The sequence below is a fragment of the Haliotis rufescens genome, unplaced genomic scaffold, assembly GCF_023055435.1.
Source record: "Haliotis rufescens isolate VD_foot unplaced genomic scaffold, xgHalRufe1.0.p SCAF_3, whole genome shotgun sequence".
NCBI lineage: Eukaryota > Metazoa > Mollusca > Gastropoda > Lepetellida > Haliotidae > Haliotis > Haliotis rufescens.
Window position 1 is genome coordinate 29248174 of NW_025964001.1, and position 16806 is coordinate 29264979.

Here is a 16806-nt window from a genome sequence, read left to right on the forward strand (position 1 = left end):
GGCACGACACAATGTACAAAATATCTAAATTGCTAGCTACCGGTAGAGCATGGCATGCGTATGCAAGGGTCAACACTGATTTTTAATTATTGACAGAGAATTGAGAACATGTACACTGTGTATGTCGTCAGCTATAGCCCATGAATTCCACCACCTGCTTAAATGTGAAGCTTTCCGTGAATCAAGATTGAAACTTATCTCGAATAAATATACGCAGTTTCCAAATATAATAAAATTCAAAAACTTGTTGAGTACCAGAAATGTAAAATAAATCATGGACCTTGCAAAATTCATATGCATAATAGATAAGTACCTTTGCCTCTGACTGTATATATGTGTGTTTTATGGATGTGTTTCTGTTTATATGTTCGTACAGATTTTCAAGCAAAAGGTTAAATGTCACCCAATATTTGTACAGTATAACCATCATCTTGTTCAATATTAATTTTTATCATATTGTTTACAAATAAATGGTGATTGATTTTTAGTGACACAGTCATATGATTATCATCTCTTTTGTGCCATGTACGCCATATGAAATCTGGGGTAGATATTCGAGACTGATTATTCTCTACCATTCAATCATAAAGATTGATGTACATTTACAGATATATGACAGAAAACGTACTAATTTTCAATTCAGATTCTGAATATATAACTAACTGACTTCCTCAATACTCCTGAATCCACAAGCAACAATGATCCAAGCTTGGCTACTTACTTACTTACTTACTTACTTACTTACTTACTTACTTACTTACTTACTTACTTACTTACTTACTTACTTACTTACTTACTTACTTACTTACTTACTTTGGAGATTTAACGTGCGCTTTCCGACTGATGCGTATTTCGCGTGATTACTCTGTCCATTTTTTTTATGGATGGAGAATGTTTGGTTTGGTTAGTTGTTTGCTGAGTACTTTTTTGATTTGGCTATTTGAGTTTAGATATAGGTTATGCCATTTTTTGCTTGTAAGATGGGTAAGTTTAAGCTTATTTCTGGGATTTTGAGGGATAGTTTAGCTGCTTTATCGGCGTTTTCGTTACCGTGTATTCCTACGTGGGCGGGGATCCATAAGAATGTTATTTGTTTGCCTGCTTTAGTTAGGTCGTCGGAGCTTTTAAGTATTTGATTTATTAATTTAGGTCGGATTTTGGTATTTTTGTTTTGGAGGGCTTGCAGTCCACTTATGGAGTCGGTAAGTATTAGGATTTTTTGGTGGTTTTGGGATTCTTGGTTATGGAGGGCTGAGGCCATGCCCATTCGGAGTCGGAAGGATTGTCAATTTCAATTCAGATTCTGAATATATAACTAACTGACTTCCTCAATACACCTTAATCCACAAGCAACAATGGTCCAAGCTTGGCGCAGCTATCCTATTAAAGAAGCCCACTGCGCTTTCGGTAACTGTTGTACACCTTGTATTAACCATGAACACGCCGAAGTAATCTCTATACCTCAATTTCTTAATTCCACCCTAAAGTGTTATAATACCGCTATCTGTAGATCAATAGGAGATTATCACCTATGGCTGTTTTTGCAAGGTTTTTACTTCAAATCCTAGCAGAATCCTTATCCACACCTTCCGCCATAAGCCGCGGGAGATTGGGCTTGCATATCTCAGTGCATTTGAAACGGCGTCCAGCACAATGAGATTGAGGCCATGGTGTCAGGGACGTTAAGTGGTGTTGGTACTTCACCAATTAAAACGGATAAACAACATTGTCACATAATCTTCAAGAATTGGTGCACACACTGTTAGAGGTTTACAACTCATGACAAAACATAATACCATGAGCAAGTGAGACCTCACTCACTGTCATCTCACCTTATCTATATTTAGCTATACCACGACGCAGGGTCATCTTGTGCCAACCTCCACTCGTGAGCCACAACATAGGATCACCCGTCGACACCCATAGAGGATCTGCCTGAATCTGTTACCGCAACATGGATATGCCTTGTCTAAGCGAGAGTCTTCTACAAGACGTCTTCTCTAACATGGGTAACATATACTTGGTTTAAACATATATATTTCGTGACAGTGATCTTTAAATTGATCTGTGAGGGACATTTACCTTCGGGCAAGCGATATTTATTGACACGTATTAAATCAAACCGCTTTTAGATCTTTAATCGCATCACGTATCCGATGATTGCTAAGTTCTATACAGTTTTAGTGTAATTGTCAAGTCATTTTTTGTACATATCTAGCACTTATACACGAACACAGAATCCCCTTGCGTTCAATAATGTATTGTCATTGTAGGACAAAGAATACAACTTTATGGGTCACAACTTCTTATTTATTGCATGAAGCGATGTATCACAACATATCATGTATATCTACTCTCATTACTTGGTTAAATTGAAGTCTCTCGAGCTTTATAGCGGTGTAAGAATCTTCATCGGCACGTCACTAATTGAATCTATATGAGCATTCACGTCAGCATCGTTGGATTTTTTGTGGAAAATCCTAAATGTTTACGCGTCTCAGCTTCTGTAATAGGAATACCTTGCATGAATAACTGTTTTTTTTATATATTTTTACAGGATTTTATTGCTCTGCGATTTTTCCCGATTGCATGTCCAGAATAAAATTCTTTCTAAGTCACCATGTCTATATTACCAAGGTCATATATGAATATAAGAAATAATAATGGTCCCAACGCCGATCCTTGAGGTACGCCCCAATCACAGGCTTAAATTCCGAAATATACCCGTTTATTAATACTTTTGGAACTGTATTAAACATCAAACCATTTTAGCAAAGGACCACTTATTTAAAAACGGCGCACTTTATCCAAAAGTGTATTCAAAAGTTGCTTATGCCATACTTTATTAAATGGGGTGGAGGGGTTGTCTTGTGGTTCGCTTCTCAAATGACTGAAGTATGGTGGACGAGATCCCTGCAAAACCAATTATTGACATTCTTCTTCTTTCGTACTTTCAGATGGACAGAATCGTGAACAAATATCTATTAGCCAAAACGACTGCAACCAACAATCTGATAACCACGAATCATCCTCCAGCAGATCCTCACAGTACACTTTGGACATGATTTTCAACAACCTGATCTACCCAGACGTTAACGAAGGCCAGTGTGTCACATACGACACCCTATTACAAACCCTATCCGACAAAGACAATGCTGCCTCTGATTTGCAGTGTTCTTGGCTTCCACGGACACAGGTCGAGGACAGTGTGTTACTGTCTGAAGCATCCGTGAAAAGAGGAACCCTTTCAGGAAAGAGGAAGCGTTTAGATCACCTGTCGCGTGGAGATGACACCCAGAAACGGCTCAGATGCAAGACTCTCTCAGATGACTCTTGTGAATCTCCCCAAGATGAATCAAAAGTCGCAAATACTGACAGGAGAAAAGTGGTGCCAAGACGAGTGGGACAATGCAGACGTTGATTCATCGATATCCATTGTTGAATGATCGTATTCATTATCATGTGTTGCTTGTATTGCCTTTAGTGTATCTCTTTGTCGTACGTGAGTTCTCAAGAGCGTGTGAAACCATGTTTGTATTAAGGATATTCTCAAAGATACAAATGTCACGAGCTAACAATACATGTGCATGTGCGATATTCACAATCGCTGAAAATAAACAACTCAATATTGTCCAGTCCTTGGTGTTTATTGTCTTGTTGCTGATTGTCATTTTGAAGACGATGAAAGACCGGTGCTTTTCACCAATGAAATGGTGGTCTATGTAACCCATAGGAAAGTAGCGATGTTACTTCACATGGGTTGTCATTTGCAGAATACACCGAGGGAGAGACAAATCCCAACCAAATACTTAATCATGTAAATCAAACCACCAGCAAAACTGATTTCTTGATTCAAGTGTAGGGGCAGACATACAGCTACTTTTGTAACGCATCACTGCATGTACACCATTAAAATATAAAATATACGTTATCAATAATGCACGTGCACGTAATTACGAGAGACCAGATACAAACATGTACAAATACTAACACTACGAATTATAAGACATTTTCATATCATATACACATATCAAATTTATCAAATTCATTTGTGGACATTATTAATCAGAATATCTGTATATCTGGGAGATCAATTTAATCGGTGCCTACAGTCATGAAATGATAACTTCTCAGAAAGTACACGACTGATACCTGTTTCACCTGTGATATGAGATAAACTTGTCCATAATCAGCTTAGGATCTGGCTGGTTTGAACAACAATGGATTAAAACGTGAATTGTATTGATCTCTGGAAGAAAATAAAGATTATACAGTCATATGAATTAACAAGTCTCCTCAGCTTAAGATGTGGCTTGTTTTTACAACAATGAAATAAAACGTAAATTGCAGTGATCTTAAAATAGTTAATTGGTTCCATATCATTTTGTTGTTTCGGTTTATATAGTAATAATTCCTTTACTCCGTTTTATTTATTTACCAAAAGTTTATTCAGGTATCTGCAACAGTACAAGCCTGAATTGGGCAACAGATATTGACTTTTATCCTGAGAAAATTAGTCTAACAATAGGTTCATTCCATTTACACAATTGGGTTCCCAATGTGCCTACATTAATTTCGTAGTCAAATTGGGATGTATGCACAATGTGATGTAGAAACAATACTATATATTGAACCATATAATGAACATTAAAATAATTAAAACCGATTAACAGTCATTAGATGTGTAGTCGCACCAGTAAAATTTAGATTATAAATCGGTGTTCATATGTGAGTCACAATTTTGGATATGCATACAGTTTTGCTGCAGTGTTGACTACGAGTTGTGTGGAAGCATCAGTGAATCTTCCGATTTAAATAATTATCAATTGGTTGATTGATTTGTTGTTTAACGCCGCACTCAGCAATATCCCAGCTATATGATGGCGGTCTGTAAATAATCGATTCTGGGCCAGACAATCCAGTGATTGATATCATGAGCATCGATCCACGCAATTGAGACCGATGGCATGCTTCAGACCAAGTCAGAGAGCCTGACCACCCGCTCCCGTTAGTCGCCTTTTACGACTAGCATAGCCACCTTTTACGGCAAGCATGGGTTGCTGAAGACGGGTTCACGGAATGTTCACGGGTCACATATTTATCAGAGCACAGGTCGGAACCCGGTGGAGTGAGTGCGTTTGGTCTGACTCAACTTATGACGGTATTCCAGTTATATCATGCCGCGGTGTGTCAGCTTCCTAAGGGAGGAAAGCCTGAAGTGATGCAGTGTTGTCCACTTTGGCGAAACCTACGAGCACGGGTATGGTGCTGACAAAACCAGAAATTCGAAATTACAATAATAGGCTTCTGGTGTGCCCATGTGTTGGCATATGTAAGCATATCCTATCCCACTGTTGGCACCCACCACGAACACATTCAAAGGCAAATCAAAAAAATAAAAATAAAAGGGGGACATATGGTACAAGTAAAATTTTAGATACACAATTGACTTGCCTTTGCATGTGTTTATGACGGGTGCCACCGATAGGGCAGGATACGGTCGCCTTTTCGCAAGTAACTATCATCACTTTTTGATAGTGATGCATAAAAGTTTTTTTCACATTTATTCTGTGAATTCATCATGCTATGTCATTTCGTTATTACGAAACAGCTCTTCGTGTATCATTCATTCTTGAAAATTAGAATCTTTAAATATCACGTAACTAGTCACTAATACATTGGTCAAGTTTTATTGTTTCCATGAATAGCACAATAAAAATAACAGATTTAACAAGCAAATAGCAAATTCAGCAAAACATATCACAAGATGTAAATCAGCACTGTCATCAAGTTCCATTTTCTATAGCTAGTTCAGGAATATATCCATTGCACCTTCACAAATTTTTGCAGAGTCAGTGATGTTTTTAATTAGGATGTTCTTAGGTTTGGCGTCTTCAGGACTCCCTGGGGCAGCCGCAAGGTTGCTGAGTGGGTAGGTAGGACATGTACAAGTTTTCCACTACGTTCCGCAGCAACACGGAATCATCGGTGATCTTGTTCCGTTTAAGATCCATAACTTGCTCGTCATCAGAAGATTTCCGTTTACGACATCTTACTGCAGGATGCCCCGTGCCATTATTTGATGCCACGCTTGTTAAAGTGTTCACTGGAGGGAGATCTTCTGTAATGACAATAATGGACGAGCACAATATGTCCTCCACTGTGGTACAGTCTATGACATCATCAAGGAAGTTGTCCAAAGCTTCGGAATCCGGACCAATATCTGAGGTCTCATTAAAATCGCAGGTCTCTGCAAACAGGAGAAAATAGCATATTACAAACCGAGTCTTTCGACAACAATAATTGTCACAATTTTGTATGCCAACAGTAACGCTTATTGATCGCATTCATTTACAAAGATTATGTTACATTACTAACAGCCATTATCGCGATAGAGTAAAGTTCGTGACATACCTATGAGTTCAAATAAGTCGTTTGCTTCACATGTTTCATGATCAGGCGCAGTGCCGTGGTCTTCAAAAGCCAACAACCATGACCTGTAGGTCTCGGGAGATGCTATCAACAGAGCAGGGTGGTACATGTGTTGTGGGTCGTCTACACCTGGGAACTTGGACATATCCAGATCGTAAGTGATGTTGGTGTCGATGGTAAGGGGCTGAAGTAGTTGTTGAGGGACATCCATTGTTAGTATAGGCCTACTTACTTACTTACTTATATTAGGAGATTTTACGTGCGCTTTCCGACTGGAGCGTATTTCGCACACGGGCCCGGCCGGGCCATTTAGTGGTATAAAAGTGGTAGCAAGAGGAGTGCAACCAAGGAGGGGGGTTTAGTGGTTGCTTATATAAAGTTTTGAAATTTTGAGATTTGGAATACATGCCTTGGGGGAGTGGTTGGGACTAAGGGAGTGTGTGGGGGTGAGTTGATGTTTTTTTGATGTTAAGTGTTGGTGGTTTAGTGAAGTTTTAAATACGGTTAATTAGTTCTGTTTTGGTTAGGTAAATGCCTAGGGCTTTGAAGTTTTCTATTTTATTTTGGGGGTTAAGGATTGCTTCTAAGGTAAGAGCGTTATTTGGATTTAGGTTGGTTTGTAATGTTGTACGTTGTGTGAGGTATAGGCCTACTGCATGCAGCCGAATATAACCATATTCCACCGACTTTGTTTATTTAGTTCAGCCAATGAGGTTCGAACCAATAATGGCGACTTTACATCAGTATGAATCAGTCACAAGCTGACATCATCTGCTCCTACTGTCGCGACGGTACTAATTATCTGGTGAGTGATAGGTTTTCACAATGCTGATTGCACCATTGACACCGAGACGCCGGTCTAATTGAGTTACCTGTCAGAGGTTCTTCTCGCACCTGATATTGTTCCAGCAATAAATACGTCACGAATCAAAGCGTGGATCGCAATCACAACTAGAGCTTGTGATTTGTTAATTGAGTTCTAATTAGCTTTGGGGCAATACTTCAATGTTATTTCAATGTTTCTGGATGTCTAGAACATTACGCAGCACCCCAGCAGTTGCCGATAGTGCGAAATACGCATGAAGTCGGAAAGCGCATGTAAAAACACCAAGTTGCCAATACCTTTTGCATGGCATATTTCAAATTTCATTTTTTTTCTCTAAAATTTATTAAGCATCCCATGCGCGAAATACGCTTTTGTCGGAAAGCGCACGTTAAACCCTCAATTAAGTAAGTAAGTTGCCGATAAAATACTTATTCCATGTGTATGTCTGTACAGATAGAGAGACCGAAACATTAAACAACCCCTCTCGCATACCAATACTTTTACAAAATATCCACGAGCACGACACACACATCTCTCTCTAATTACGAATTTATCATGAAACAACTAAGTGAGAATTGTGTTCTGTGTGCATTATGTAGCACGGTGTAAATCGAAAATGTACAAAATCTTTACAGAAATCAATTCCTTTATCACCTAGAACGGCTATATACAAATATAACTGCGTGGAGACATATTTAAAAGGCGAAAGCTGTACTGACTTCGCGACATTAGATCATGCCCAGACAGAAATGGCAAGAGACTAGGGACATGAACCCTTAAAGATGATCCTTCTTAGGGCTTAGCATAAGATGCGATCTTCTTTAATCGGATAGATTATGTTAATCGCACAACCAGGACCAAATGAATTCATCTCTATTCTGTGCTGCTCGCCCAAGGCAATAGAAGAGATTACGATTAAAATGTTGAATTCAATAAATTTGACCAAAATACCACATGCCTAATGTGGTCAAACAAGGCAGTCTCAATTAGTCCAAATTGTTTATTTTCTTAAATTCAATACATATAAATTTCGCCCTTCATTTGGTCATTCTTATGAAATGCAAAGAAATGCCTGTTTTGTTCATTGTATATTTTGGACTATTTAGAATGTGGCTCAGTATTCATACTAAAGCTGTCACGAAAGCTCTTCATATTTGTGCGCAAACGAATATTTAGTACATTAAGATATTAAACAGGTTTTAGGTTCATAAATACATACTTATGATATTGTCGGAATCGTACAATGGACTCTACTGTAGATATTTCTCATTATCATGGAAAAGATTTTTGTCACTGTCGTCGGTTTTTCTTGGGATTAAGGAAGTTTGCACTCAACAATGCAGTATATGGAGACATGGGTTTGATCCACCCTCATAGTCATCAAGGGGCGGTCGGGTAGCCTAGTGGTTTAAGCGATCGCTCGTCACGCCGAAGACTCGGGTTCGATTCCCGACATGGGTACAATGGAAGCCCATTTCTGGTGTCCCCCGCCGTGATATTGCTTGAATATTGCTAAAAGCGGCGTAAAACCATACTCACCCACTATTCATCAATGAAGCAATGTCATACGTCCCTATATGCGTATACGTAACCTGCACCAAAGACGGCTAACACATCACATGTTTCAGTAGAGCTACCAATGGGCCATTATAACAAAACATAACAGGACTTTTAGAATTCATCAACAACTAGACATGTTACAGCTATCCCATATCATACCCAAAACATTAGACTAACATTTAGTCTCTTAAATCTTATATTACACAATATCCTTCTTGACTCTAAAAATAAAAATAAAATTCCCTATGCTGATTTCTGCTGGAATAGAGCTAGCTTGAGCTGGCTAGACTTGCTTTTGTATGCATTTCTAGATGATGTTTTTTTCATAAAATAAATATATTCCACGGTCATGGTGCAGGACTACCAAAACATCAGATATTGCAACCATCATGCTGTGTCGGAAACACAAAGAATTATATGAAGCATTTTTTTAATAACTGGTGGAAAGACGTACAGACCGAGAGTAAACGAATGAGTGGCCGAAATAAACTGAGGCATTACTGTACTGTAAGAAATTATACCCGGCTGAACATTATGTCAGAAGCGCTCCTGTAAGATTCAGATGTGGTGATGACCAACCACCTTCTTTCTGACTGAGTTTGCCCCTCATGTTCCCATGAAGATGGAGATGAAAACAGGTTTTTTTAATTGTTACATGTTTGAAACTGAATGATCGGAGCTGCTTTTTAGATGCAATGAAGTAGAACTTTGATAACTATAATGCTATTAGGAAAGCAGCTTTTATACACTCTAGCCTATATGTATTTTCACTATTTGTCAAGACCTGCCGTGTCATTATCGCCTAAAGATCGATGTTAGGTCTTATAGGATACATTTTAATGTGAACCTCGTTGTTTTGCAGATGTTATTATTGCATATAGCTTTGATGATCTCTCACTCAAAAATCGGGCGGTCGGGTAGCCTAGTGGTTAAAGCGTTCGCTCGTCACGCCGAAGACCCGGGTTCGCCGTGATATTGCTGGAATATTGCTAAAAGCGGCGTAAAACCATACTCACTCACTCACTCAAAAATCCGCATGGGATGGCTCGTTATATTTCACTGTATATCATTTTAAGTCTTTTATTATGTCTACACACTTTTATTTCTTTACCTTAATCAGATGTAAAGAGGTGAGACTTTAATAGATTATTTGTCTGTCTGTCCGCTCTGTAACTTTGTGTGCATGTGGCACACGCTGTTTGTCATTGCATAGGAGACTATTGAATTATCCCGCAACTGTAAGTACCTTTTTCACCTCAGTCGGAAAACTTGCATATCTTCTGTTAAATCATTAAAAGATAAAAACAAATGCATTGCATTAGCTTTAATTAGCACTGCGCCAATTTGCTCAGGACAAATCAGACTCCATACGTATGTTAACAGGGCAACGCGTCACCCATGATGAGTTCATTTTCATCTTATTAATACAGATCACTTAATTAAGAGCAGTCACAGGTGTACCCGGACGCCGCAATACATAACAGATTACCACCGACAGGGCGGCAGCCAACCACTTACAGTTGTGACGACACCGCTTCGAGAGATAACACTCTCTGATGAGCTACCCCTGGGGTGTATTTACAACACGCATTGTCTGTGTCCATTGAGACCCAGCGAAGCAGGACCAATATCTATCTAGTTTACTTCCTTATCTGTCACAATAAACAAGAAAGGTGAGTTGACTTAATTAACTCTAACCCCGGATGTATAGCGTATTAGTAACATCTATTACTCAAGGCAGCAGATTGGTTTATTAACAACAGTGCTACAGGAAGAGATATAATGCAGTGAACCAGTCGGAAAGGGGCATATCTGTCTTGTGCATTCAGTGGAACCTCACATTTCTTTGCGTTAGAGCTGCATGTGCTGACATTCTTCTCAATATGGATATACCGTCTCATCTTCGCCAACCTTTGTGTATCGACACAAATATCACATATTCCTTGGACTTTAGTAGGTTCCCGGGTCTGGACGACCCTCAGCATAAGAACCAACCGGCCCTTTTAATTGCCTCGTCTTCTTCTTTTGTGGATACTTCCGAGATGGCTTTGTCCGTCACATCGTCTGTACCATTTGAAGCCGATGGAGCCGTGGAACTGATACCAAGTCCAACGCAAGACACGACTGACACAGCCGATGACTTGTTACAAGATTTGTTGTCAATCATAGGTAAGTAGCCAGTTTGCATGTTTACTTTTGTTTCTTATTACTATGTAGTATCCCAGGATGGTGTCTGCGAACGTGATAATGAAATGTTGCGGAAACAAAACTTTTTTTCTTTTTGGAATTATATTAATATTGTCTTCACCATTACCTTACATATCTCCGAACTACCCTTCAAATGATCGCAAAGGGAAAGCTGTTTCTGTTGGATGTCCATAATTTTCATATAATTATGTGTTACATTCTTTTTTTCAGAAAAGCACGAGCCAGAATACAAGGCCAATATAGGAGACTGCAACAACGACAACATTACATGCAAGACTCCAGCTCCAATTCATCATCACCAAGTACGACGACATCCCCAAACGTCACAACTAGATCCTGCCTGTTTGACAAGCAGCTCCAAATTTCCAGCTCAATACCAACACTCCCCAGTACACCACACAGAACAACACAAAGCAGAACAGATGCATCTGTCTAAATATGCCCTTGACGCAATATACCAGAACCTCATTTACCCAGAAGTCAACCAAGGCCGCGGGTTCACTTTAGACACTCTTGTTCAAAGTGTACGTCGGGATGTGCCAGTCGACCATGTCCCGACTTCAAGTCGTTGTCAGTTGGTAGTTGGCGATTACGTCACGCGATTGAAATCAGTCACAGGATGTGTAGGTAAAGACGCATCGCCAGGACTTCCATATACCGGAAGTCAGAGACCAGTGAAGAGGAAACGATCACGTGATGTGTCATGTGACAATGAGACTCCCAAAAGAGCGAGATGTGATGGACAGTCATATGACGTCAGGGGTTACTGTGCATCAGTGCTACCCTCGTTTCGGAACAATGGGAGCTTACTTATAAATAGAAGAGTCCAGGAACTCATGTGTTCAATGTGATGGATTTGTCACATTCATCCAAGATAATGTAATTATTTATATACCCCAGTGGTAAATGTTATTAACGTAATACCGTTGTTGTTTTGTTATAAAATCGAAACTATAAACATGTTATTAAATACATATGCATTATTTCAGTACTTTTGTTTTTATTTAAATGGTCCCATGCCATTTGAAACTCGTTCCTCAAATACGGAGAGAGAGACGGAGGGAGAGACAGACAGAGAGATAAATGTGCACATGGATATTTTACAAGTATTGCATCAATAGTGAGTGAGTATGGTTTTACGCCGCTTTTAGCAATACTCCAGCAATATCACGGCGGGGGACACAAGACACATTGTACCCATGTCGGGAATCGAACCCGGGTCTTCGGCGTGACGAGCGAACGCTTAAACCACCAGACTACCCGACCGCCCCTTATTGCATCAATAAGAGGATATAGTAATGCCTACGCTATGAAGTACGTACATATATTAGTATTCAAAAACATTAAATCCCACAAGTGTCCAGCCTAAAGGACACTTATATGTTCATTCCACTATCTGACTATAACACTATGAGCATTAATATATCTGTTCTTTTCCATTTTAAAATTGCTAAAGAAGCGTCTGTAAAATGACAATATTTTATACGACAGTAAACAATTACATAGTTCCAAAGCACTCGCATGCTTCTATCCGTGGTTATAGAGATACGTAAATTCACTTAAACCAAAGGTATTTAACAATCATTTAAGTGTCTCTGACGTTCATATATGGTGCAATGGGTAGTAACTCGTATTTGTGTAAAAGTTGCTCAGTTAGTTCCAGGGCGTGGGTGGTAGGCCTTCCCGTATGCGTTGTTGATCAACACGTGAGAGGTATGCAGTAAAGTACAGAGAATATGGCCGTGTAATCTGTCGGAGATGACAACATAACCACGTTGGAGAAATATTAATCCAATATTAGGCATCAGGAAAGTAGTTTCCATCGTTATATGTCCCATCGGAGTTTGTTTCCATTTCGACCAATCAGGACACTTTACTGTAATCCCTGGTGGATTTGGGGGCAATGTATAGTGAGGTTCAGCGCCCCCACGCTTCAACAATAGCATCAAACGAAGAGGAGATAAATCTGATGTTCTCTGGAAGAGTCCAGCAGACTGATGGCACAACAAATGAGGTTGTGGTCCAGCTCACAAAAGCTATGACTCCAATGGCGACTTTCCCTGCAAAGACAAGACATCATATACTTGGAATTAATTTGAAAGATTGCACCGGTCAAAGTCTTTTACACGTTCATCAATCAATCTGCAGTAAAAAAACCAGTATGTCTGTCTTTTTCAAGAGGATTAGTTTGGAAGGAATGAATCCAGATACAGATGTTAATGCACTCATGACGTTGGTCATCATTATGTACACAGACACAGGATTGTTATCTATATGGGAGATGTTATTTATATATAAAGTATGGATGTCAAGATGGATTTTAGCTGCATAAAAACTTCTAACGGAAATATTTCCTTGTCAAAATCAATGTGGGACTTCGTGTAGTTGTCTGGATGTAGTCAGACTCTGCTTTTAGCAGAGATTTCTTACGATTAATTAGTGAGTGAGTGAGTATGGTTTTACGCCGCGTTTAGCAATATTCCAGCAATATCACGGCGGGGGACACCAGAAATGGGCTTCACACATTTTACTAATGTCGGGAATCGAACCCGGGTCTTCGGCGTGACGAGCGAACGCTTTAACCACGAGGTTACCCGACCGCCCCTACGATTAATTAAATGGTTCTGTTGCCTTTATTGTAATATTTGCAAAACATTTTCTAGTTTATGTGACATAATAGACAAAATGATCAAATCCATCAGTGAGTGAGTGAGTTGGGTTTAACGCCGCTTTTAACAGTATTCCAGTTATATCACGGCGTGTCAGCTTGTTGGAGGAAAGCCCGAAGTGATGCAGGTCTAAGATGTTTACCACTTCTGTGAAACCCACGAGCACGGGTATGGTGGTGACAAACCTAGAAACATAATCGGGGCGAACCGGGATTCGAACCCACAATCATAGGTTTCTGACGTGCCCAAGGGACGCAACTCTGAACAGCGAATCGCGGCGCCTTAGACGACTTGGCCACCCGTGCCCCCTCAAATCCATCAGAACTTTTAGGACTGTTGTTTTTCAGAACTGATGAGGTAGTAGGTCGTGGAGTCACTGTACAGATGACATCGGTTGCTGGGGATCATACATTTGTTAAAGTGGTTTGAGGAACATTCATTCATTCGTGAGAAACAACATTTCAGTGTTACCATATTCATATAGCAAGTAGGGGACAGAGTATGAAATGGTTAGGTACATGTACTGGAATAGGGATCAGCGAAAAGCAATCAGCACACAAAAGAGGTCCTGCCTGAACTGACCTAGTTACATGAGTAATATGTAATAATACTCTTTCACGTAGGTGAAAGTGTGCTTTCTTAGGAAAATCTTTGTAATTATTTTAAGGTACGAGTGGAATCATCGTTAGATCCTAGATTTCCGTTTTGAAAACATTTTTCACGAGAAGGTATGAACAGCTTTTTTGACTATTATCGTTAAAGAATCACATGCCTGCACCAACACACACTTCAGGGGACTCTTACTCAGACTCAGAATCAGATAAAAAATATTGAAACGATGAGATAAGGAGATATTGTCGCATTTTTAGCCCCAGAGCAAGATGGAGTGTTGCAAATATGTTTCTAAAGTCTTCAAAGCTTTTTTACTAACCCTGGTGTCGCTTCTGTATGTAAACATTGATTCATGATTGCAGTTATAGACATGTGACACCCGGTGTCGCTTCACTATGTTTACATTGATTCATGATTGCAGTTATAGACATGTAACACCAGGTGTCGCTTCTGTATGTTTACAGTAATTTGTGATTGCAGTTATAGACATGTAACACCCGGTGTCGCTTCTGTATGTTTACATTGATTCATGATTGCAGTTATAGACATGTAACACCAGGTGTCGCTTCTGTATGTTTACAGTAATTTGTGATTGCAGTTATAGACATGTAACACCAGGTGTCGCTTCTGTATGTTTACATTGATTCATGATTGCAGTTATAGACATGTAACACCCGGTGTCGCTTCTGTATGTTTACATTGATTCATGATTGCAGTTATAGACATGTAACACCCGGTGTCGCTTCTGTATGTTTACATTGATTCATGATTGCAGTTATAGACATGTAACACCAGAGGTCGCTTCTGTATGTTTACAGTAATTTGTGATTGCAGTTATAGACATGTAACACCCGGTGTCGCTTCTGTATGTTTACATTGATTCATGATTGCAGTTATAGACATGTAACACCCGGTGTCGCTTCTGTATGTTTACAGTAATTTGTGATTACAGCTATTGAACCAATTTATGATAGGGTTAATTCATGTGCTAAATGCAATTATTTCTTTTTAGAAATGTTTATTTATTATGTGGGTGTACGATAATCCAATGTTGTTTTCATTATTCATAAATGATTTAGCTGATAAGATAGACATGTCTAGTTACCTTCAGAACTTAACTCATCTATTTCTGTTAATGCTTTGAAGATGATTCGTATCTAAAATACTGGCTTCATAGTTTTGGGGGCGGTCGGGTAGCCTAGTGGTTAAAGCGTTCGCTCGTCAAGCCGAAGACCCATGGGTACATGGGTACATGGGTACATGGGTACAATGTGTGACGCCCATTTCTGGTGTCCCCCGATGTGATATTGCTGGAATATTGCTAACAGCGGCGTAAAACCATTCCACTCACTCACTTAATAGTTTGGGAAGTATCTGATTTCGTACCTAAACGATATATACAATGTCGCCTGTCTGAAATATCTAACTCTAAACATGGCGCAGTTAGTGGTAAAGCAACGAAGAAATGCATATTCAACTAACAGTGTTGTTTACCTTGCGTGCATCGTTGAAAGGCATTACGCCCTAGTCCCTGGAAAGCGGGGTATTACGTATCATTGTGTTAACGTGCTGCATACACAAACTGGCTATGAACAAAAGCCGTCCATTATGTTCGTCGTCCAACAGCTTTGAAACACAGTCAAGCTCGGAGTAAAGTGGGTGAGGCTTTGCGGGTGTGGTGTGTGTTTGTGTGTGTGTGTGTGTGTGTGGGGGGGGGGGGGGGGGGGGGGATTACTGTGTACTGTAGCTAATAGTAATAATCAGGTGATAATACTTCCCACGAATTAGCCGCTGATCCCGAACAACGTAATATAACTGGAATACTGTTAAAACTGACGTCAAAACCATCTCACTCACCCCAAACGACAAGTACAACACGGAGTGGCGTGCTACAGTTATTACAAGCAATACTCACAGGAAAGAATATATATTTATATGTTTTTGTTTAATGTATGTTGCTCTGGTTCATAGTTTCTGCAACGGCATTGCACTCATGGCGTACGACAAACGCCACAGCTACACATAATTGTAAGAACACAGTTTCGAATTTCTGTTCCGAAATTGAAAGCTCTTTTCAATCCAGTACAAAATAATATTTAATCAATGGGATTTCTTGACGACCAGTACTAAATTGAGAGCAGGGATCACATGAATTGCAATGTTACAGTAACTGTAAGACAGGTACACCATAAACAGAGGAATAGAACCCGCGAAAAGGGAACGTTCTGATGTATTGGATGCAATGAACACGGAATCCATCAGGCAAAGCATAATATTCAAGCAATGAAAGCTCAATAATTTTAAGTAAGAGGCGACTAACGGGATCGGGAGGTCAGGCTCGGTGATTTGGTTGATACATGTCATCGTATCCCAATTGCGTAGATTGATGATCATGATGTCAATCACTGGATATCAGGTCCAGACTCGATTATTTACAGCCCGTCGCCATATAGCTGGACTTTCGTTGAGTACAGCTCTAAACAACAAACAAACAGACTC

General features: G+C 39.6%; 1 protein-coding gene across 1 annotated transcript; it reads left to right on the forward strand.

Annotated features, from left to right (window-relative positions):
* Positions 1-1876: 1876 nt before the first annotated feature.
* LOC124146665 lies at positions 1877-3588 on the forward strand. Its single transcript, XM_046517074.1, has 2 exons — positions 1877-2009; positions 2958-3588. The coding sequence occupies exons 1-2, from the start codon at positions 1955-1957 to the stop codon at positions 3419-3421; spliced, it is 519 nt and encodes a 172-aa protein (XP_046373030.1). The 5' UTR covers positions 1877-1954; the 3' UTR covers positions 3422-3588.
* Positions 3589-16806: the final 13218 nt, after the last annotated feature.